General features: G+C 36.7%; 1 protein-coding gene across 2 annotated transcripts in view; it reads left to right on the top strand.

The window, feature by feature from the left end:
• DMD (dystrophin) overlaps positions 1–23990 on the top strand; it is a 2133690-nt gene that overhangs the window by 1738892 nt on the left and 370808 nt on the right. For both annotated transcript variants that reach the window (XM_027841994.1, XM_027841966.1), the window contains 2 exons: positions 1197–1317; positions 1960–2228. In XM_027841994.1, the coding sequence (XP_027697795.1) occupies positions 1197–1317; positions 1960–2228 (390 nt within the window). The remainder of the gene's footprint in view (positions 1–1196; positions 1318–1959; positions 2229–23990) is intronic.

The raw sequence follows: 23990 nt of genomic DNA, 5'->3' as shown, positions 1-23990 counted from the left end.
TATTCAGTAAACTCCATTGGCTGTCTTTTACCCCTGGGATCAAATATAAAATCTTCTCTTTAGTATTCAAAAAGCCTTTTACTACCTGATGCCCTTCTTAATTTCCAGTCTTCTTACACCTTACTCCCAGGACATATTTTGAAATCTATTGACACTGGCATCCTTGCTGTACCTCAAAGAATCTAGACTCCAGGCATTTTTACATGCCTGGATTACTCTTCCTCCTCATCTCTGCCTCCTGACTTTCTTCATTTCCTTCAAGTTCTTGCTCAAAGCCTTTCCTGGTCCTTAATGCTAGTCCTTTCCTTCTGTTGATTGTCTCTAATTTATCCTGTATACATCTTGCTTGTATATACATAGTTGTTTTCACATTGTGTCCCATTTAGACTTAGCTTCTTGAAAGCAGGGACAATATTTTGTATTTCCTTGTATACCCAGTGTTTAACACAATGGCCTACCACATGATATATGCTTAATAAATGCTCCTTGACTGACTAGTGGAAATGATAAGTTTACCATCAGATTTAGTTGTTCCCCCCAACCTTATGAACTTCCCAGGGAAATTTTCTGACTGCAGTACTTTCAATGTCTATTCCCATCTCAGAAATGTACAACACTCATTCTTTCTACAATACAGAGAAAGTGTTTACAGAGGACAATGAGACACCTAGGGATAGCTTTGGCTTCTCAAATGTTAGTACAAGCAGAGTTTTATTTCTATTTTCTTCAATCTTAAGCCATATCCTTTTTTTTTTTTTTTGCTATTTATAGTTGAAAAATACACATATGTACAGAGATGGAATGAGAATACAATCTCAGGTAACATTCAATCTTATCAATGCATTCTGGAAACCCCTTGGGTTTTTATAATGGATTTTTAAGGTTCCATTAGGCTATATTTGTATCTTTTTTGTTAGGTTGCAACCTACATCTCAAGTCTGACAGTCACATCAAACCAAGAACTCTTACCTTAAATGAAAGGATATTAGCATAGAGCAGAGTTTCTAAAGATTTCCTGATTGTCACAATGGTTTGTAGCCTTAGCCTTCCTCCTTTTTGACACCAGTCAGTTCGCCTAAATATCAGAATCAAAGGTTGACCTGGTAATATCCTAATCCATTTATAAATACCTAGTATGAGTTGGTAGTAAAAGCCCAGGGCACCAAATTTACACTGCTTTTTACTTGGTTTCACAGGCCTTCAAGAGAGAATTGAAAACCAAAGAACCTGTAATCACGAGTACACTTGAGACGGTGAGAATCTTTCTTTCAGAGAAACCTTTGGAGGAACTCGAGAAGCATTACCAGGAGCCCAGAGGTAATTGAATGTAAAGATGTAATAACATATTGATAGAAGGATCAGCAGTGATTGAGAGATCCATAAATTCTTGATTCTTATGTCAGAAGAGCTTATATTTTCCAAGTTAAATTTCTCTGTGTAATCAATTCAAATTAAACCCTATAGATGAAAAGAATCAGAAATCTTAATCTCCAATGTATAAACATGTATGCCCATTTCTAAACAAAATTAGAAATTATCTTAGATACAAAAAGCTTAACATTTTTAAAATGAGAAATAACTGTGGTTATTAGAAAGAACTCTACTATTGTAGAGACTATAAGCTAATTACCAATTTAAAAGATGAATCCAAATGAAATATTATTTGACCCAAACATCATTCCCATCATTTAGCTCAGCAGTCTAATTGGATCTTTGAAGAAATAAGATAGAGTTAAGCATGAGACCAATGTAAAGTGTAAAAGACTCAGCAAGGATTCTTTGTATGTTATAGCCTCATATTTCCAAAATTATTAACTTCAAAAACAGCTATATTAAAACAGCATTCCCATCTCTTGTTGTAAATGTCCCTTTTATGTAATATGAACTATTCAATGCTATTTTAAAAACACCGATGTAATAAAGAATTTGGCCTAACAGCTTCTTATCTTACAAATTTAGAACTGCCTCCTGAGGAGAGGGCCCAGAATGTCACAAGACTCCTGAGAAAGCAATCTGATGAGGTCGACACTGAATGGGAAAAATTGAACCTACACTCTGTTGATTGGCAGAAGAAGATAGATGAGGCCCTAGAAAGACTACAGGAACTTCAGGAAGCAATGGATGGACTGGACCTCAAATTACGTCAGGCTGAAGTGATCAAGGGCTCTTGGCAGCCAGTGGGAGATCTACTGATTGACTCTCTGCAAGATCACCTGGAGAAAGTCAAGGTATAGTGTGCTACTCATCCTCATCCTTTGGTACCATCCAAAGGAATTATAAGCTGAGCTTCAGAACAAATTCTTCACCTCACATCCCCTAAAACAGAAGGAAGCTTAACAAATATATAATTCATTCTTTTTTTTAAAGTTATAGAATCTTCTTGAATTTTAAATTAACCATGGGTGATTATGATGGCCAAAATATAGCCCTACCTATGATGTTTCTAAAATATATAGAGATGCGGTATGTAGTAGTAAAATCACAGTACTAGTATTAAGCATGGAGGGTCACTTGTTCTGAGTTTGCCACTAACTAAACAGTATGCTCTTGTACAAATCACTTTCTGCACTTGAGCTATGTCTTCACTTTCCGCAGGAAGGCTTTCCCTGTCTCTTCCCTTAGCTTAAGATGGTCTAAACACTATAAAGTGGAGCAAATCATAATAAGTAGCATAATATGCATACTTTCTTCTAATCTCAGACTATAAAATTTAACTCCATAGGATTAAAAATCTTTTAACCTTAGATTCTAGCTTTCAAATAACTTATTTTTGTCCATGATTTTATCCATGATATCCTTATCAACTTATTTCCAAAGTCACCATAACTCAACTGAAAAAAAATACCAAACTTTATTCAACCATATAAGCATTCTGTCTTACGTTTTAAAAAAACAAAATACCATGCTTTGAAATCATATCCTTTATGTGGGTCAAAATTTCTTTTTTAAATTAGAATTTTTTAAAAAATAGGCATTTATTATCTTTCTCTTTTCCCCTAACATTAAGGAAGGAGAGGGAAGGAAGGAGGAAGAGAAAAAGAGAAGGAAAAAGGAAGGGAGAGACGGAAAGGAAAAATGTTCATAACAAATATCTATGGTCAAAGAAAGTAAATTCCCTGATTGGCAATGTCTAAACATGTATATCTCATTTAGTAATTTGAGTCCATCACTTGTCTGTCAGGAGGTAGATAATGAGCATCATCTAAAGTCCTCTGGAATTATGGTTTGTCATTTCCATTGCTCAGAGTTCTATAGGCTCTCAAAGTAGTTTTTCTTTATAATGTAACTCTCATTATATAAATTGCTCTTCTAATTCTGCTCATTTCATTTTCTATTATTTCATATGGTTCTTCCTCATTTAAGTGTCTGTTTCATAATTTATTATGGTACAATAATATTCCATTTCATTCAGGTACCATAATTGTTTAGACTTTCCCTAATGAGTAGATACCCTCTTGGTTTTTAGATTTTTTGCTACTATGAAAAGAGATGGGTTCTTTTCCTCTTTCTTTGATCTCTTTAGAACATAAGCTTTATAATTGTATTGCAGAACCAAAGGATGTGCGTGGTTTAGTAATTTTTTGAGAAATAGTTCCAAATTGCCTTCCAGAATGATGAGACCAATTCATAAGTTCACCAACAGTGCATCAGTGTATGTTTTTCCCACAGTCCCTCCAAAAATGTCAATTTCTTCTTTTGTCATCCTTGCCAATTTGATGGATATGTAGAACCAATGAGTATATTTCTAAATGGCCCCAAATAAGTCACTTTAACTGCCAAATCTGACATCTATATATTGTTATTTTTAATGCAGCGATGAGAAAAGATTTCTTTAATATAGACATATTTCCTTGGAAATAAGCTTTATAGGGCCAAATTTTTCATTATTTTTTGTTTATCTGCTTCATTCTAAAAATTGAAACCGACATTAGGAGAAATAAAACATTGTCCTAAATGTCTTACGCTATATAGTTAAAACTCATCACATTGCAATCTTGCTTCTTGAGCGACTACCACATCTACATAGATCTGGAGATAACAGCATGCATGCTCCAATTTACTGTGTTAGACGTCAATTAAATTGGTGAATGTGATATTCTACATAACTTTTCAAAACTGCCTATTCTATGTACTCTGCATAATACATTTTGAGACTTTCTAATACTAGAACTTTTGGTGGTAATTAAGTTTAGAGTGTAGATTATATCTACCAAGGGGAAAAGATGAAACTACCAGAACAATTTTGACTTTGCCCAATATTTATATTTAGCTACTCAGTATAGAACCGCTAATGCACTTATTAATTTCACTTTTTTTAGTGAGGAAAGTAGTAGTCTCACTGCACCCCCACCTTGGTCACACCACATCAGGAGCATTGTGCCCAATTAAGGATATAACAATTTAGGAAATATATTGATACACTGTAGTGTGCATCCCATAGAGCAGTGGTTCTTGAACTTTTTGGTTTCAGGGCCAATCCCCTTACCACTAAAAATCATTAAGGACCCCCCACAAAGAGTTTATGTGGTTTATGTGGGGTGCTATCTATTGATATTTACCATATTATAAATGAAAATGTTGTAATATTATTATGAAAATAGTTGGACTCCTTGAAAATATCTCAGGGACCTTCCATTATCTGTAAGCGACACTTTGTAAATTGCTGCCATAGAGAGAAACCAGTGTGATGAGATAATTAGCAGCCATGACACATAAGGAACAGTTGTAAGGATTGGGATGGGAGATGTGGATAAAAGAAGAGTTGAGAGAATATGATAGCTCTCTTCACATTCAATGGAAGAATTAAGAGCAATGGGGAAGAGAATAAGAGGAGATTAAAGAGATTTCCTCTAAATATATGAAAAAAATAATTAAAGTTGCTTTGGAATTAGTGACCTCAAAAAGCGTTGAGGTCTCCATTATTAGTGTCTTCAGACAAAGAATTCCTGCTCAGGTATGAGTTGGACTAGATGGCGCGTGAGGTCCCTTCCAATTCTGTGATTAGTTATTTGACTCTTTGTGCCTTAAGCATTGAATTAAAAACAGGATCTCTTCTGGAACCACTCCTTTAAAATGTGAGCACAATAGAGGAGAAGATATCTGCATGAGACATAGTAAGTGCTTTGAAAAAAAGTGAAGACATGGTTTTCAGATTAAAAAGTAATCGTTCTGATTCCTCAACAGTCCCTTTACCTTAGGTAGGAGACTTGGGTTCTAGTTTTGGTTCTGCCATTAACTCCCTTGGGCCAATTCTTTGGATTATAGATTTAGAGATGATAGGGCCCTTGAAGCCGTCATATTCAACACTCTCTTTAGCAATGCCTTAGAGAGGATGAGTAACTTTCCCAGGGTCATATGTTCAGTAGGTGTCAGAGCTGGCATATGGAACTAGGTCTCTTAACTATAATTGCAACACATTGCAACTCGATCATAGTATCTTCTTACTCTGACATCCTATTATCTAGAGTTTTTGTAATAGATCCATCCATTCATACATACATATGGGTAGAATATATAGCATGCATAATATGCATATATAGTCATATGTTAGTTAATAGAGCTATAACTAGCCATTTTTGTCCTCAGAACGAATTGATTATCTCCAATTTGTATTGTATATAGCTTATTTTACATAGTGGTTTTAATGTTGCTTACCCCATTAGACTTGAGAGCAGAGACTATGCTTGTTTGTTTGTTCATATCTTCAGTACTTAGCACTGTACCTGGTACACAGTAGGTATTTAATGGTACTTAATACATACTTTTTTTTTTTTGGCTAGGCAATGGAGTTTAGTGACTTGCCCATGGTCACACAGCTAGTAAGTGTTATGTGTCTGAGGTTGGATGTGAACTCAGATCCTCCTGAATCCAGGACCAGTGTTCTATCCACTGCGCCAGCTAGCTTCCCCCCTTAATACACATTTATTGATTGACTTTGTTTAGAGTGAAGAGAGACATCCCAAGATACTATGAGACTATTGTGGTATAGAGAAGCAGAGGTGGTTCACCTAAGAAGAAACTCATCTGTTTTCTTCCTTTTTAGCTGTTTATTTTTGCTAAAGAGGTGCTTAGTTCAGTTGTTTTTATGTTACTGTCATCATAAACAGTTCTGTCAGACCTTTACAATGCTGGCTCCTGGAAGGGAGGGGAAAGCAGAGTTTTGTTGCCTTGCTATACTTTTGATAAAGGCTGCTGTAATGTCTGTTTTTAAGTTTCTGGTTTATGAGATCTTTTCTGAAGATACTTTTATGTTTCAGGGAACATGATTTGATCCCTAGTATATCTGAATAAATATTAAAGAAGCTTTACATTACATGATAAAGCATAAAATGGACATTGTTATTGCTGACATAACTTACAAGCAGTGGTGAGAATGGTTTCCTGGAAAAAATCTTGACCACATACTTTATACTGGTGGACATGGGAGAGCTCTGAACTGAGGTCTCATGCATTCCCTCTCTTATTTGGCTACAGTTTATAACACCAAAAGTCCTGAATTATGACAAGAATGCTAAATTAGTTCATATCCCAAAAGAATCATATTTGAGATGGTGCTATGTGCTTTAGCAGTAGCTACCGCTCTTTGTGTAAGAAGAACCTAAGTCTACCACTGTATTGCCATAATGCCTTTAGCTTCTAAATAGGCATCCCACAGTAATTGTTTCAGACATCTGCTTAGCATACTTTGAAGTGCATATAAGTTCCTTTTCAGTTTCATTTGAACTCCAGCTGTCTTCACCAAAGTCTATAATCAATCTGAATTAAGTTGTCCTACTTCTCTTAATAAGTTTATTTTTTTTAATTTTTTTTATTTTTCGTTTTCAACACTTACTTCTACAAGATTTTGAGTTCCAAATTTTCACCCCATCTGACCCCTCCTCCCACCCCAAGATGGCATGCATTCTGAATACCCCTTCCCCTAGTCTGCTTTCCTTGCCATCTCTCCCCCCCCTTTCCCTTCTATTTTCCTGTAGGGCAGGATATATTTCTGTACCCCATTTCGTGCATTTCTTATTTCCCAGTTGCATGTGAAAACATTTTTTTAAACATGTGTTTTTTTAAACTTTGGGTTTCAAATTTTCTCCCTTCCTCCCTCCCGACCCACCCTCATTGAAAAGGCAAGCAATTCAATATAGGCTATACTTGTGCAGTTATGCAAAACACTTCCATAGTAGACAGGCTGTGAAAAACTAACTTTATTTCCCTTAACCCTATCCCACCCACCCATTTATTCTATTCTTTCTTTTGACCCTGTCCCTCCTCAGAAGTATTTGCTTCTGATTACCCCCTTTCCCAATCTGCCCTCCTCTCTATCATTCCCCTACTCTCTTGTCCCCTTCCCCTCCTATTTTCCTGTACGGTAAGACAGATTTCCATACCCAATTGAGTGTGTATGTTATACCCTCCTTAAGTCAAATCCTATGAGAATAAGATTCACTCATTTCCTTTCACCTTCCCCCAGTTCCCCTCCACTGTAAGAGCCTTTTCTTTTCTGTTTTTTTTTTGTGAGATAATTTACCCCTTCTACGTTTCCCTTTCTCCTTCTCCTAGTATAATCCTCTCTCACCCCTTAATTTTATTCTCCAGATATGACCCCTTCATCAACTCACCCTGTGTCCTCTATCTACCTATTTATTCATCTATCTCTCTACCTATCTATCCATCTATCTATCTATCTACCTACATACATATAATTTTTCCCTCCAACAACCCTAATACTGACAAAGGTCTCATTAGTTACAAATATCATCTTTCCATGCAGGAATGTAAACAGTTCAACCTTCATAAGTCTCTTATGATTTCTCTTTCCTGTTTACCTCTTCATTTTCCACTTGAGTCTTGTATTGGAAAGTCAAATTTTCTATTCAGCTCTGGTCTTTTCATCAAGGATGCTTGAAAGTCCTCTATTTCACTGAATGACCATTTTTTCCCCTGAAGAATTATACTCAGCTTTGCTGGGTAGGTGATTCTTGGTTGTAATCCTATCTCCTTTGCTCTCCGGAATATTATATTCCATGTCCTGTGGTCCCTTAATGTAGAAGCAGCTAAATCTTGTGTTATCCTGATTGTGTTTCCACAATACTTGAATTGTTTCTTTCTGGCTGCTTGTAATATTTTCTCCTTGACCTGGGAATTCTGGAATTTGGCTACAATATTCCTAGGAGTTTTCCTTTGGGGATATCTTTCAGGAGGAGATTGGTGGATTCTTTCAATTTCTATTTTGCCCTCTGGTTCTAAAATATCAGGGCAGTTTTCCTTGATCATTTCTTGAAAGATAATGTCTAGGCTCTTTTTTGGATCATGGCTTTCAGATAGTCCAATAATTTTTCAATTCTCTCTCCTGGATCTATTTTCCAGGTCAGTTGTTTTTCCAATGAGATATTTCACATTGTTTTCTAATTTTTCATTCTTTTGGATTTGTTTTACAGTATCTTGATTTCTCATAAAGTCACTAGCTTCCAATTGCTCTATTCAAATTTTTAAGGAAGTATTTTCTTCAGTAATCTTTTGGACTTCCTTTTCCATTTGTCCAATTTTGCTCTTTAGGGCATTCTTTTCTTCATTGGCTTTCTGGACCTCTTTTGCCATTTGGGTTAGGCTATTTTTTAAGGTGTTATTTTCTTCAGTATTTTTCTGAGTCTCCTGTAGCAAGCTGTTAACTTGCTTTTCATGATTTTCTTTCATCACTCTCGTTTCTCTTCCCAGTTTTTCCTCTACTTCTCTTACTTGCTTCTCAAAATCCCTTTTGAGCTCTTCCAAGGCCTGGGACTGATTCATATTTTTCTTGGAAATTTCGCATGTAGGAGCTTTGACTTTGTTTTCTTCTTCCAGTTGTATGTTTTGATCTTCTTTGTCACCAAAGTAAGATAATATAGTCTGACTCTTTTTGTGCTGCTTGCTCATGATCCCAACCAATTACTTGAGTTTTAAACTCTTTGTTAAGGTAAGAGTCTGTTTCCAATGTGGAAAATGTACTGTCCCAAGCTTTGGGGGTTTGTACAGCTGTTTTCAGAGATATTTCTAGGGACCTGAAAAGTGTCGGTTCTTCCAAGGTGCTATGATAAGGGGCGAGGTGTTTCCTCTCCACTGCTACAAGTTCCACCACGCCAGCACTCCTCCTAGCCCCAAGACCGCCCCTCGGAACTGTGACCCAGATCCAAGCACAGGTAAAGCAAGAGATTCCTGCCTCAGCCCTGGCAAAGAGATCCTTGCGATCCCCCTCTGATCAGCCACTGCATTCCCCCTCAGTCTGTGGGCTGGAAGCTCAGAAGCCAGCTGCCGTCCTCGGGGCGGCTGAGATCTAGCTTCTTCTCTCACCGCAGTAAAAGACTTTTCCCACTGACCTTCTAAGTTGTCTTTGGCGTTCCTGGGTTGAGAAGTCTGGAACCTGCCACAGCTGCCCGTGATTCAGTCCTCTGAGGCCTGCTCCAGGGTTGCTGCAGCCTGTGCGCCCACGCCGACCTGTGCTCCTCTCCCAGCCCGGCTCAATATACCTTTCCAATCAGCCATCCAGGTTGTCTTGGGCTGGACATTTGTTTTACTCTGTTTTTTTGTGGGTTCTGCTGCTTTAGAATTTGTTTAGAGCCATTTTTTGTAGGTATTTGGAGGGGTTTGGGGGAGAGCTCTAGCACGTCACTGCTTTCCTCTGCCATCTTGGCTCCGCCCCTCTTAATAAGTTTCTTATTAAGTTCTGCATTGGCCTCTTAGTGAGCCTTAAAGCTAATTCATGTAGAATTGCCATTTTCTACTTATTCATTTGTCAGCCCTCCAAATCCTACCTAAAAACAATCAGAAAGACTATTAATTTGCTGCTTCATAAACAACTTATTCAAGAATATATGTTGCAAGCAAGCAAATGATATAAGACAATGAGCAAGGAGGAAGGAGATGGTGGCATGTAATAGTTTTTTGGTATTTTTTTTAACTCAAAGGAAATGCCTTCTAAATTCAAAATAAACATTTATTCAATAAGATAAACATCCTCCTAATTATTTCATGAATGACTTGATTGCTGAGTGAACTTTATTTAAAGATAGGAAATCTTTGGAACAGTTGGAGATTATGAACATGTCCTTTTTATTGTCAAACTTATTTTAATTTGGACCTCTGCAGATAAAGAGCTTTCCAGCATTTGTTTTGATAGACTGCAATGAGCATAGGCACCAGAATATGCTGCACATGTTGCTCAATTAAGTGAGAGCTGTACAGAATCTCTTTTAGTTATAAGCATTTAGGAGTTTGCAGATAATCAAAATGTTCAGTTAATGAATCCATCTGATATTATTTTTCTCAAGAGGAGTTTTCTTGAGCCTTGAAATTCCCTCCCCACAACATTACACAGGCTTCCATTTGAAAACAGTAATCTCAAAGAGTTCCCATTTAATAGAGCGGCTCTGGAGAATTGGCTGGTATCAGAATCTAAACTAAGCACTTTGGGTGCCATAGAAGACAGTAATAAAAGCTCTCTGGTCCTCCAGAGACACTGTCTGATGATTATAGACTACTCTAAACAGAAATTAAGTAATATATTATTAGTATTAAAGGATTTCAGATCTCAAAATGGTAGTGTTATAATCTGGTATCCAGAGAGGTCTGATCTCATTATAAAGTGTGAATGTTTAATTCACGGCATCTGTGGTATTTATTAATGGAGCCTTCTTTTTCCTGGGAATGTTTTTATATCACAAGAAACTCAGAGATTAATCATTTTTTATTAAGTTCTATGTATAGAGGCATTGCATTAACTATACACAATCCTAAAATGCTAGTGATATTTAGCTAAAATGATACATTTGCTTAGAAAATGGCAGCTCCTGGCCTACTTTCTTTTTAACTCTCCTTTGGCATTTACCAAAGATGCTCAAGTTTCAAGTTTATCATTGAGCTATTCTTCTGCAACTAGAACAACAAGGCATGATTTAAGAGCAAATAACCCAAGAAGTAGGTGCCAGATGTGCTGTCATGCCTTGCAATTACATTTTTCACATTTATCCATTTAACATTGGCACCAATATCATGCCTCAGATAACCTCACATTAAACAAGTTAAGCAATGACACTGAGGAATGGTTGCCAGTAAGCCGGCATTCTGGATGTGATGAAAAAGTAGATGTGTATATTGCTAACAAAACAAAACAAAAATCTCATTTTGGAAAGGAATGTGAAAAGATAGGTTTTTTTAGGATAAAAACTTGTCCTTCCCCTACATAATGTTCTTAAGGCTGTATTTTTGTGTACCTTATTCTGTAGGAGTTAGAGGAATCTTTACATAAAAAATTAGTTTTATGTTTTATTATTCCATCATTTTTAAATTCTTCTATTTTTATGGGCCATGTGAAACAATTTTATGGTATTCACTTTCAATTAAAAATAACGTTAAATCAACACAATATTCAAATAAGTGGATTTAAAATTGAACTAAACTTATAGAAACTTGTCCAGTCTTCTAGATCCAATACTATATTTTTAATTGTGGAAATGGAATTTCACATCGGAACTTTAAAATCACTAATAATTTCTTCTTTAAATGGGGAGACTTTTAGGGGAAAAAAACTAAAATATAGGGTATAACCAATTAAACCGCTGGGACTAGAATATACCTTTCTTTTTAAAATTACGAGTCATATTGCTACCTTACATTAAGGTAATAGGAGATAAGTAACAAGAAAAACACCCTAACCTCTCTTTACTAAAACACACATCAGGAACCGATTTTTCATATGTGCAAAAGAAAAGACAGTGCCTGTCCTCAAAGAGGAGCATATCATCTCCATCATCTCTTTGGACACCAATAGTCCATCTCAGATATTAGGACCAACAGTTCCCTTCAGAACAAAGCCTTTGAAGGCACAGTAAAAGCAACTGAAGAAGAACAAACATTCGTAAGTGGATAGAAACCTCCTTAGGCTAACTGTTTCCCATTGTTAAATAAGTGGTATCAATCAATAAACATTCATTAAATTACTACTATGTGCCAAGCATTCTACTAAGCATTAGGGATACAAAAACAGGTAAAAGTCATTCCCTGGTATATTTGCAATATTCTTCATACGTAGAATTGTCCTAGAACTGAATGTGTTTGTCTAATATCAAAATTTTAAAATTAGAAATACATTTTAAACATTTTTCCTTACCAAGTATTTTCTCCCATTAGTTAAATATAAGGATTTCTTTTTCACCATATAACTTCCTGTCTTACATGATGCTTATAAGCAGCAGCAGTCCTTGGCCTCCAAAGACTTGGCCATAACCACTGAAGCCTTTGAACTGTGTTTAATTAACATCTATTTTGTTGGAAGTAAGTGGTAGAGCATTTAATCACTGTTCATTCTTCTTCAACTGCTTTGAGCTGGCCTTCAAAGCCTCTGCTCTGAAGGGAACTGCTGGTGCTAATATCTGAAATGGGCTGTTGGTGTCCAAAGAGAGCATGGTGATAAGGAGATGAGCTCCTAGATGCAGGGGCTTGGTGGGGTATAGGAAAGAGCACCAGACAGTCATAAAACCTGATTTGAAGCCCAAGTCTGAAACCAGATGACTCAAGGTAAATCATTTAACCTTTCTGAGCCTCAGTTTCTTCATCGGTGCCACGGAGATCATACTTACATTATTTTCTTCATACGATCATTGTGAAGAATGTGCTTTTTAAACTATAAAGTACCATGTGTGGTGGTATTGTTTTTGCCATCATTATTATTGTTCTTTACCAGTACACTGCATAATGCTTCCTTCACTTTATGGAAAAAGATGTCTGAAAAGAGGAGTAAATTTGGGGACTAATTCCATGAAATTAGGATACTTAAAACAGAATTCATTGAGCAGTTAAAATCTAAATACTATCTACTAATCACTACCTACAGAAACTGTTCCAGTGCCAATATGAAAATCCTCCTACCCCCAGACCCCCAGATAACTTCATGATGACACATTCACCACCCTAGCAAAAGCCCCCATTACCTATTACCTGGATCTTTGCAATAACCTTCTCATTGGTCAGATTTCTCCACCCCACAAACCATCATCCACTTAGCTGTCAGTGATTTTTCTAAAGTTCAATCTGACCATATCACTGTCTATTTGACAAACTCCACTGGTGTCCTACTTAACACTAGGGACCAGTATTTCTCATCTTTATCTCATCATTTAAAATTTTCTATTCTATGTGTAAGTTATGATTATTAGTGTTGTGGCACATGCATATACTTTATAAATAAGTCACCATATGCATATGGTTTTTGTATGATCAGAAATGTTTTATTGATGGGATTGATTCATCAGAAAAGTCTGAAACCTAGTACTTCAGAAGATAACATGTGTGACTAGCATTCCCAAGAAATGGAAACAGGTCTGAGAAGGTTTGGAAGATTCATGAATGATAAATCCCTAATCGGCTATTAAGGGACCTCCTTTATTTATAAAATTAGGCAGCATTGAACTAGATGACCTCTGAGGTCCCTTTCCACTTTCATAGGCTATGAATGTGAAAGGTAGCATGGTATGTGAAAACTAGCCCTGGTCTGGGAGACTGAAGATTCAGATTCTACTTTTGTCACCAACCAGCCCTGCCACTGACTGTATGAAAGAATTTGGACAAATCGATACACTTCTCTCTACCTCATCTGTAGGGAGGGCTGGATGAGGTTCCTTTCTGCAATATCATGTTATAATTCCAAGAAGTTTCAAATGAAATAATTATCCCTTGCAAAATTGTTGCATGGAGAAAGGTAGAGTGCTGAATTTACAGTCAGGAGACTGGCCTCAAACCCTGTCTCGTAAGGTCATAGAGCATAGACTTAGAGCTGGAAGGGACTGGGGAAGCCATCAAGTCTAAACCTTTCATTTTATAGATGAGGAAACTGAGACAGACAGAGATTAAATGACTGGGCAAGTCACTTATACTCTGTCTACCTGTTTCCTCAACTGGAGAATGAGGATAATAACTGGCCCCTAACTTCCAGGGTTCTCTTGAGGATAATTCAATTCAATAAACATTTTTTGAGATCCTACTATGTGCCAGACACTGTACTAAGCATTGGATAAAGTGAGATTATATTTGTAAAGAGCCTTATAAACCTTAAAGTACTGCATAAATGCTGGTTATTATTATTATTATTATTATCATATTGATTGGTCTGGGGACACATAGATGGTGTCTGAGATAGAATTCAGGTCTTCCTGACTCCAAAATCCAGTACTCTATCCACTACACAGCCTAGATTTTGCAGACACCGACTAGCTATGTGACCCTGGGCAAGTTACTTAATTCTCTGTGGCTTAATTTCCTCCTCTGTAAAATGATGGGGTTGAACTCATTAGCTTCTAAGGTCCCTTCCAGCTTTAAATCTAGGATCCTGTGATCTTTAATCTAGTGGTTCTACTTAGATTAAGTTCATGTTAAATCATTAAATTATGATAGTATAAAGGTAGAAATGTTAATGCATTATCAATACACATGAAGACTATTTCACATATCATTATTATGGGTTTTATTCATAATACTTATGGTTCATTAAAGCTCTCACAGAATAGTTGACCCTTGAACTTAAAAATCAGCTAATCAGTGTAAAAGGGGAATAGACAACTACAAAGATATGTATGTATTTTTCCATTTTAAAAGTGATAATATGTTGAACTTGCTCTTTTTTTCCTATGGGAAAGGGCTTGTCAGTATGCTTTCTAAATGTTATCTTTTCACAGCTCTAGCTTGCTTGTGTTCCCAACTATTACAGATACAGAAGGCCCATTTAGGTGTTCTACCTATCAAGCCCACAGATTCCGTAATCGTGATTTTTACCACCACATAAGCAAGTCAATGAGTGAAATAAAATCAAGTTAGAAGGCTTCTATGCCAACATACAGTAATAAGTTAAGAAGCTTGTGGAGTAAGGAGTAGAATAATCAATAGAGTGACTTGGTTTGTTGAAACAATAACAAATTACTGCCAAGTGTTCCTTTGTTTTCTTACCTTATATGATTTGAACATTAACATGTTTAGTTTTGGGCCTAAATGTTAGTGTTTTAAAACTCAATTGCAAATCATTCAGTAATACAAATAGCCCTAGGAATTAAATTATTCCACCATTTGTAGCCCTATCATTTGGTCTTATATATTTTCTTGTCCTGATGAGACACCCTCAGCTAAGAATCTCCCTTGTTGGGATACCAAAGAGATGTAGCCTAGTCAAACACGATGGCAATCATATAGCAGTCTGTCTCAGAGAGGAACCTGAAAGATGTAGTTCAAGGATGCAAGATATGATAGTGGTGGTAGGAGAAACTAGAGGATACCTTCCAGGTAGCACAGTGGGAAATAGGCTAAGAGTAAACAGCAACAATGTTGACAAACTGGGCTAAAGGACCATAAATGCATAAAAAAAAAAAAAACCACAGTAATCATTCTTTAAAGTAGGCTATCATGCCTACTTGGTGCACTCTGTTATAAAATTAACAAATTATCTACTAGTTACACCCTGTACATAAAGAACAGGATTTGGTAAAGCAGTGTAGTTGGTCACTTAACCCTGTTTGCCTCAGTTTCCTCATCTGTAAAATGAGCTGGAGAAGGAAATGGCAAACCAGTCCAGTATCTTTGCCAAGAAAACCACAAACTGAGTCACAAAGAGTCAGACATGACTGAAAAATGACTAAACAACAACAACATAGTTGGTGGAAGTCTAGTTGGTGGGTAGCAACTCTACTTCTTATTTGCCTTTCTTCATATTGCTTATCTTCTCTTTTCATTTTCTTATATTCTTAGGAATTTTGTTCTGGTGAGATAAAATAAATTTTTAGAGAGGTAGGGAGTCATAGTTAGACAGTAACTCATTCAACTCTCTATGGTTAATCTTAGAAGTTCCTTTTAGATGGATGGTCAGAGGTAATCTCCTGCCTACAGTGGTTCTTTCAGGTTTTGGTGATGATCAACCATCTATTTTTATTTTGCTTCTGCAGCCTCTGTGGTAGACTATAAATTTGTCTGGTGTATCTTCAATTTCCCTCAAATATTCATCCATCAGGACATTGGTCCAAGTTGTGGGGACTGAAAAGAAATAGAGATGGAATCCATAGTTTACAAAGTCATTATATTCTTGTTGAAGAAGTAAATGAATTAGTATGTACATGGGAAATAAGGTAATCCATTAATTCAAGAGATACATGGCAATACAGTGAAAGTAACTCTTTGCGACATAATGCATGCATCCAGTTTGCTTGTTGGATTTCAGGGAGATGCAAAGAACAAGTGAATTTTGACTTGAAGTATAATGAAAAGAAAGTATTTAGTACTAGGTTCTTGGTCATAAAAGATGAAGGCAAGAAATCTGTGAAGTCAAAGGGCCCTTTGGAGAAATAATCAAGCTCTTTTAGCAAAAGAGGGAATAAAAGGAGCCATTCTTTTTCCAAAATGACAACTGCTACTAAGGTGGCATCCTTGGAACGCTGTCAGATGTGTCAAAGTCTTTTGAGAAAAAGTGAGCATTGCTGTATAGCAACAGGAGGCTAAAGAAGCTGTGCTAGTTCCTTGCTTAGGTCCTTCCACACAACAATGGCAACAACAACAACAACAATTTATACAGTGCCTACTATGTGCCAGACACACTGTGCTAAGTGCTTTACAAATATTATTTCATTTGATCCTTATAACACTATAGAAAAGTAGGTGCTGTTATTATCCCCTTTTTTGCAATTGAGGAAACTAAGACAGACAGAGATTAAGAGCCTTGCCCAGGGTCAAACGCTTGGTAGATTTGAATGTTAGTTTTCCAGACTCCAGTCCATTGTGCCATCCAGCTGCTCTATTAATATCTTACATGTTTGCACATGTCAGACAATATTATGGCAGACCCAGGGACATCAAACATCCTACATGGTCATTTACAAGGTCCTACTGTCTGCCAGTCTTGGCACAGTTGAATTATAGCCATCAGACCATTGCCTGGGAATATATATATATGGATATTGGATATATCCAATGTGCATACAAGCCTGCCTAAGATGATTTTTTTCCCAATGGGTGAAGGTGGAGTTGATGTACAGGATAGTTAATAGAGCCTAAACATACAAATTCCATTGTTCCTTCTGATGAAAGTGAAGATGAGACTGAAGTAGCTTTGACATTTTTCATGTGGAGGAGGGCATTCAGGGGTGCCCCACTTCAGAAACCCTTTACTTTAGGTTCAAAAACATAGTATCTTGCCATCAGCTCTGGCTTTTAAGAGGTATTCAATTTTAATATTAACTATTAAAAGGGGCCCACCAGATCAGATCCAATGCTATTTATTTCTAGATAAACTATAGATACTCAAAGTTCTAGCATTTCGTGTGGATGGTTATTAGCTGTTGCTATCCCACAAGATGCTATTACTGTACTTTAAAGATTGTCTTTATAACCAGCATTTCCTTTTTTCAGATGTTATAGATCTGCTAAACTTCTTTTTTTCTGTAATAGTAGGTACAGCGTCATAACAGGCTGGGAGTCCATCTATGAGAAGAAAGTCCCATTTTTTACCTCAGATGCACCAGATTTCCATTATGAAAAAGCAATAGGAATCAGGGTATATTGAAATGCCATGCATATGTCTTCTTTGATTTCTGGAATACTTATTTGTATATCTGGCCACAAGAATACCTTGGGCAATGTTTAATATGTCCATGAGCAGAACCTCCCATCAATGAACCTCCAGTGATATCCTAGAAACCATTCTAAATGTAATTTATAATTTTGGAAGCCCCCATGTTCATCCCATGACTACTTTCTGGTGATCCTTTCTACCTCTCTGATAACCTCTTTCAGATGCCTAAGAAATTCCATTTTTTTCTCTATTGAACAATACATTTTCTAACTTTGCTTAGACATTGTGCTCAATAAAATTGGCTGGGGCAGTATGGACTAATTGGATGAATTTAAATAGATTACACTACCATGATCTTGCAGGACTAGGAGACAAAGTTTATGAAATGTTAGAATGTGTGGAGTTCCAAAGGGTCTAGATCACTATATTCCATTTGTCTCTCTGCTGGATATAGGTTAGATTCTATGTTATACCATTTTTACCAAAATCTACCATATTCCACCAAGGTTCAGTTTGATGGAAAATGGTGGCCTGTTCCAACTGGTGCAGGAGGCCAGAAATAAAAAGAAGATGGTCCTAGTCTGTGATAATGAAGCCATTAAAGGCCTGATGATTGTATCACACCCTTAGATTTTGATAGTTTAACAAGTAAGAAAGATGCTGCCATCTTGGGGGAAGGGGAACAGGAGTATGAACTTTTTCTGATGTTAGTGTCTAAGAATTCAGGGAAGGTTCGGTTCTTGTCTCATGTCCTATGAAGGAATAGATGATGTCATTAGGGATGGGAGACCCTGAGATTAGATTATTCATTCAATCTTGGTTGCAGTGATGTGTCAAAATATATACTTCACCAATGCTAAAGACACCTTAGTTTCTAGATTTTAGGATTAATATGACTGGCAGTTACATGGTGTGCCTAGAGGCACTGATGGAGATAGTGAGGGAAATAAAATATGATCTATTTTGATCATCAAGAAGTAGAGAGAATATACAGGGTCATCCTTTAAATCATAAGAATTAGTGGGAACAATCATCAGTGGCATAAAATTTGAAAGTTCCACATTTTGTTTTATTTTTTACATTGACTTGTAGGCAACTGGTTTTGTAAGTAATGGGATTTATCTGGATGCATTGGCTGTTATTTTTTTTTTAACATTACTGTAGTGCCATATGCTGTAAAGAGATGTTTCCTGCTGACTGGATAATGATCTAGAAAGTTTCGTGACTTCTCAGAGTACATTAAGACCAGGGTCCAGAGTGTGTGCTGGTGGGAAGTTCTAGGACCAGAGGCAAACATAACTGGGCCATCTGACTCCATGATCGTAGGTGGGGTGTGCGGGTAGGGTCATGTACTCAACAGCACTTCAGGTAAGCTTCATTGATGATAATTCTATTTCCAAGTTTCTTTGTACATAGGGTACCCCCAGAGTCAGACAATTGGAAATGGCCAAAATAAACATTAGAATATCCTACAAACCTCCATTATCCACTGGAAGGGGGCCAGAGAAGAGTGGTAGAGCAAATTTGACTTATTTCGGTTACTCCAAGTAAACAGATGGCTTTTTGTTGGGTCTAGAAAGATATATGTGTGTATATTGGATAGAGGAGGAAAAGAGTACTTAAAACTCCTAATTTTACTATATAAGAAATTAAAGGGTGGTAGCAATCCCAATCTGGACATTTTTATATTTGATTAGGTCAGATCACCCCTCCCCACATTGACCCATGAGCATCATCAATTCATTCCATCAAGTATTTTGGCCAGAAATTCAGAAGGTATAGATATCACCTCTAGGAGAGCTTCCTAATTTCTCAGTTGAGCATGAGGAGTATTACTAAAGACCCTCTGGGCCTCCTACATAAAGACCTAAGGGCCCTAGCAGTGAGCTGTTTTGGTTTAATATTCAGCAGTCTACCCAACTCATGAGATCTGATAGTGTTTCTTATAGCTCAGGACCCTCCAAAGACTCTGGGCTTACATGAACTGTGCCCATACAAGATCATTCTCTCTCTTTGGTTGGTAGCTCCTACACTCAAGTTTTATTCTGTGGAAATGTCCAAAATAAAACAGGTAGATGTAGTGTTTAGGTTTTCCCAAATATGGGCAATTTGAAAAGCCCCAATACAAATAGCTCATTAGATGTTCCAGGGAGTCAAACATTCTGCAGGGTTGGGGAGGAGGAGGTAGAAATGATTCCAGAGCAATTGTTCACTTGAATATGAAAATGCATGACTTAGAGCAATAGGAGGGTTGACAAAATCCAATTACCTTCCTCCTATCTGAGAACCCCAACCTCCATAGCATGAATTTAGTCCTTCATCTACAGGGTGCTGCTCCTCCTTCTTTCAGGAGGATAATGCTAAGGAAATCCTCTGCTTTTAAGGATGCTGATGTTTAAAAGCTTCAACTCAAGAGCTCTTCAGCTTTGGGTTACTTACAAGGAAGGCAATTCCCAAAGTTAGTACTCCCTAGGAAATCTCTTTTCAATGACTAGAAAGTTAGATTCTGTGATCACACTGCCTAGGGAATTTAAAATCCCCTTTCTAATATACAGGAGATTAGGATTCAGGAATAGTGTCTTTGAATTTATTTCTACGACCACATGCAAGCCCATGTATACCCCTGCCATGTCCTCGTGTCACCATTACTACCCCTGGGATGGGAGTGAGGATGGGGTGGTGGAGTCAAGGGAAAACTTTCCTTCCCCTTTGTTATATTCTAACAGACTCAAGGGGTTTCTTAAAAAGTGAAAAAAGACCAAACCAATCACACAACTCACTTTTATTGTACTCCAAGAAGGAACCTCCTCAAAGTAGAATCCGTATATACAAGCTTCACTTAAGCTATCACTAGGTAGGTAGCCACTGTGTCTGAAACCCAGTCAGTATAGCTCCAGTGGAAATGCAAATCCAAGCCTCCTCCAAACAATAGTATGAACTCTACAATATCTTGACCTCATTGGTGGGATAGTCTTTGGGCCAGAGCTCCAAAACACCTTAATCAGAGCCAAGAAACCAGCAACTTGTCTGCTTCTTTACTGTTTAAATATATCAATAAATCCTTAGTTTTATCAGTGTCAGCAATATTTCCAAATGTTCAGATCTCAGTTCATTCACACTTTTACTTCCTTTGTAGTTTTTGTCCATGTTCTGTCATAAATCCTCCATGATGGACCTACACAATACCTTCAAGTCTTTTAGTATTTAATGGGTAATACTTTTGCTACATGAACAACTCTCCTCCTTTTTAATGACCAACTGTGTATTCTACTCCCAGCTGGGATGAGAAGATGGTTTAGGGTTTGTTGTGACCTACACAAATCCTATGCCATAAGGGTTATCCATGGTGAGGGCAATTTGTATGTGCCCAAGAAACAAAATAAAAAACATAATATTATATTATATAACAATATATAATATAAATTAAATAAATAATACAAATAAACTTGTGTACCCAATAAATCTTAATATTAAAAGAAATATAAACCATACAAATGGATATAAATCCTATTGATTTCTTGGCTTACAAAATGAATAAAATATTTTATTTGAAAACACTCTGACATTTTATTACAAAAGTTGAAGGAAAAGATTTTCAAGGTTGTCTGCTTGTTAAAATTGCCTGGAGGCTGGTTGAGTATCAGGATGCAAGTTGTGTTTTAATGAAATTTTGGCCTAGCATCATTTGTAGAAAAAATAAAAAAATATTTTCAATTATTTACTGTGCATGCTAACCTTTTATATTACCTAAGGTAGGAATGATGTGGGGTGGATTTTTATTTAATCAATGTGTATTTGTATTTTTTTGACAGTGAAATAATATAACATTCACCTAAATTCCCTTCCAAGACCAGTGATACAGGTTTTCGTGACACTTAAAAATGTGTTCTTTCTTATATCAGGGAAGAAAGAGACTGTTATTAAATAAAATGAAGAGACTAATATTAAATAAAATATACCAATTACTTAGATACCAATCAAGTTTTAAGAAATAATGGGTTCATCCATTGGTTTAGGATTTTTTTTCTTTTCTGATAACTTTTTTTGGGGGGGGGGAGAAGTGAGGCAATCGAGGTTAAGTGACTTCCTCAAGGTCACATAGCTAGTAAGTGTCAAGTGACAGGCTGAATATGAACTCAGGTCCTCCTGACTCCACGGCTGCGGAGCTTTATCCACTGCACCACATAGCTGGCCCTCTGATGACTTCTTTTGCCAAAATATTATTCTCTTCTTATTACAATAGTAATAAAGTTTCTAATAGTACTTTTAAATTTGCTGAGAAGCAACGTGATGTAGTGAAGAGAGAGCCAGTGTTAAACCAGTGATGACCAAGTTCAAGGCTTACTTCTGACAGATACTGGTGTGAGACCTTGGTCCGGTTACTTATCTCTCAAAGCACTAGGCAGTTCTTTAAGACTATAAATGGCAAGAAGGTGCCAAACTGCTTTGGGAAAGGGAGTTTCCTCACCCAAGTATTCCCTTTAACAATAAAATCACAAGTCTAGTCTTTATCCCTGAAGTTTGCTAGAGAGCCACAATTTTTTTCATATACTAATAATAATAATAGCTAACATTTATGAAGTGCTGACTAGTCTCCAAGTTAGGCACTTTATAATTGTTATTTCATTTAATTCTCACAACATCCCTGGTATGTATTGTTATTATCTCCATTTTACAGAAGAGGAGACTAAGGCAAACAGAGATTAAGAGACTTGCCTGGAGTCACACAGCTACTTAGTGTATAAGGCAGAATTTGAACTTGGGTCTTCCTGACTGCAGACTTAGCACACCATCCACTACAGCACCTAGAAGCCTTGAATCAAAAATCAACAGAATTAGTACTTCAACAAATTTTGGAAAATGGCAAATTCATCTTTAATCAGTCATTAAACTGTGTTAAACTGTGAGCTGTTATGGATTAAAGTTGTCATATAAGAGAAAAACAGAATATATCCTGATGGATATGTTGTGGTATAGATATGATCAGATAAGCCAGAGTAAGATCTGGGAAGTGTGTGCCAATTAGGTGGGAAGAGAGAAGAATTTAGAACTCTGAGTCAACTTGACATACCTTAGGTCCATACTTTTGTAAAGCATATCACCATAGCATGCACGCAGAGAAAGGGAGAGAGAGAGAGACAGAGAGAAAGAGAGGCATACATACAATTTGCTAATTGATTAAAAAAAAAAACTCTTACAAATGGCAGTAAATGTTTTCTTTTGTTCCCTGTTGTTGTTTGGTTGTTTTTCAGTTATGTCCAACTCTTTGTGGTCCCATTTATGGTTTTCTTGGCAAAGATACTGGAGTGGTTTGCCATTTACTTCTCCAGATCATTTTACAGATGACAAAACTGAGGTAAACAGTGTTGTGACTTGCCTACAGTCACACAGCTAGTAAGTGTCTGAGGTCAGATTTGCACTCAGGTCTTCCTGACTTAATGCCCAGTGCTCTATCCACTCTACCACCTACCTATCCTCTTCCTTGGATTATAATAAACAATACAGTAAGCAAAAGATGGATCCTTATAATAATTAACAAATTCTCTTGAACAACTTTTTAATGAAGAAAACACTTTGTATTCTAATGGAATTTGAGTATGTTGGAGAGGGGTATTTTATGGGGTTCTTTCTCAAGAAAGAATGGTATTTTGTGAAGGCCAGAGGTCCTTTATCCAATTCAAAAGCTGTAATAAGCAAGAAGCAGAAAATACTGAAGGGCATTTTGTTATCTTTCTCTTGGGCAAACTTCTATCTGAACTATTTTTATCTCAGCTCCTTCTTAGAAGATTTATATTAACCTCTAGTTCATTCCTACTTTACTATTTCTGAGTTTATAACAGTATGTTGGATGAAAAATCAAATCTTCTAAAACCATTTTGTTTCAATAGTGCCTGTACCCACTAGCGCTAAAATTAAATATACATACTCAATCTAAAAGAAGCTAAGTACAGCATTTTGAATGGACACTTCACAACCATTGGTTCCATTGCTTATATGTATTACAACCCCTTAACACATCACAGAGATAGCAAAATCTGTTTTAATGATAAACAAGAGAACCTCTTAGAACTGTTACTATATAGTCCTAAGGACTTTTGTTATTGTTGTTGTTTAAAGACTTTGAGGTTTATAGCTATGAATAATTTTTTTCTGAATACATTCCTTCGGAGGACTGTTTTTTATCGTATTTATCATTGTTATCAAACAATATTATGTGTACTCACATATATGTAATGGGCAGCTAGGTGGTGCAATAGAGTGCTAAGCCTGGTGACAGGAAGACTCATCTTTGTGAGTTCAGATCTGTCCTCAGACACTTATTAGTTGTGTGACACTGGGAAAGTCACTTAATCCTGTTTGCCTCAGTTTCCTCATCTGTAAAAATGAGCTGGAGAAGGAAATGGCAAACCACTCCAGCATCTTT

This window comes from Vombatus ursinus, unplaced genomic scaffold (assembly GCF_900497805.2).
Source record: "Vombatus ursinus unplaced genomic scaffold, bare-nosed wombat genome assembly UNPS02004827.1, whole genome shotgun sequence".
NCBI lineage: Eukaryota > Metazoa > Chordata > Mammalia > Diprotodontia > Vombatidae > Vombatus > Vombatus ursinus.
Note: the sequence above shows the minus strand (reverse complement) of the source record. Positions and strands in the feature narration are given on the sequence as shown.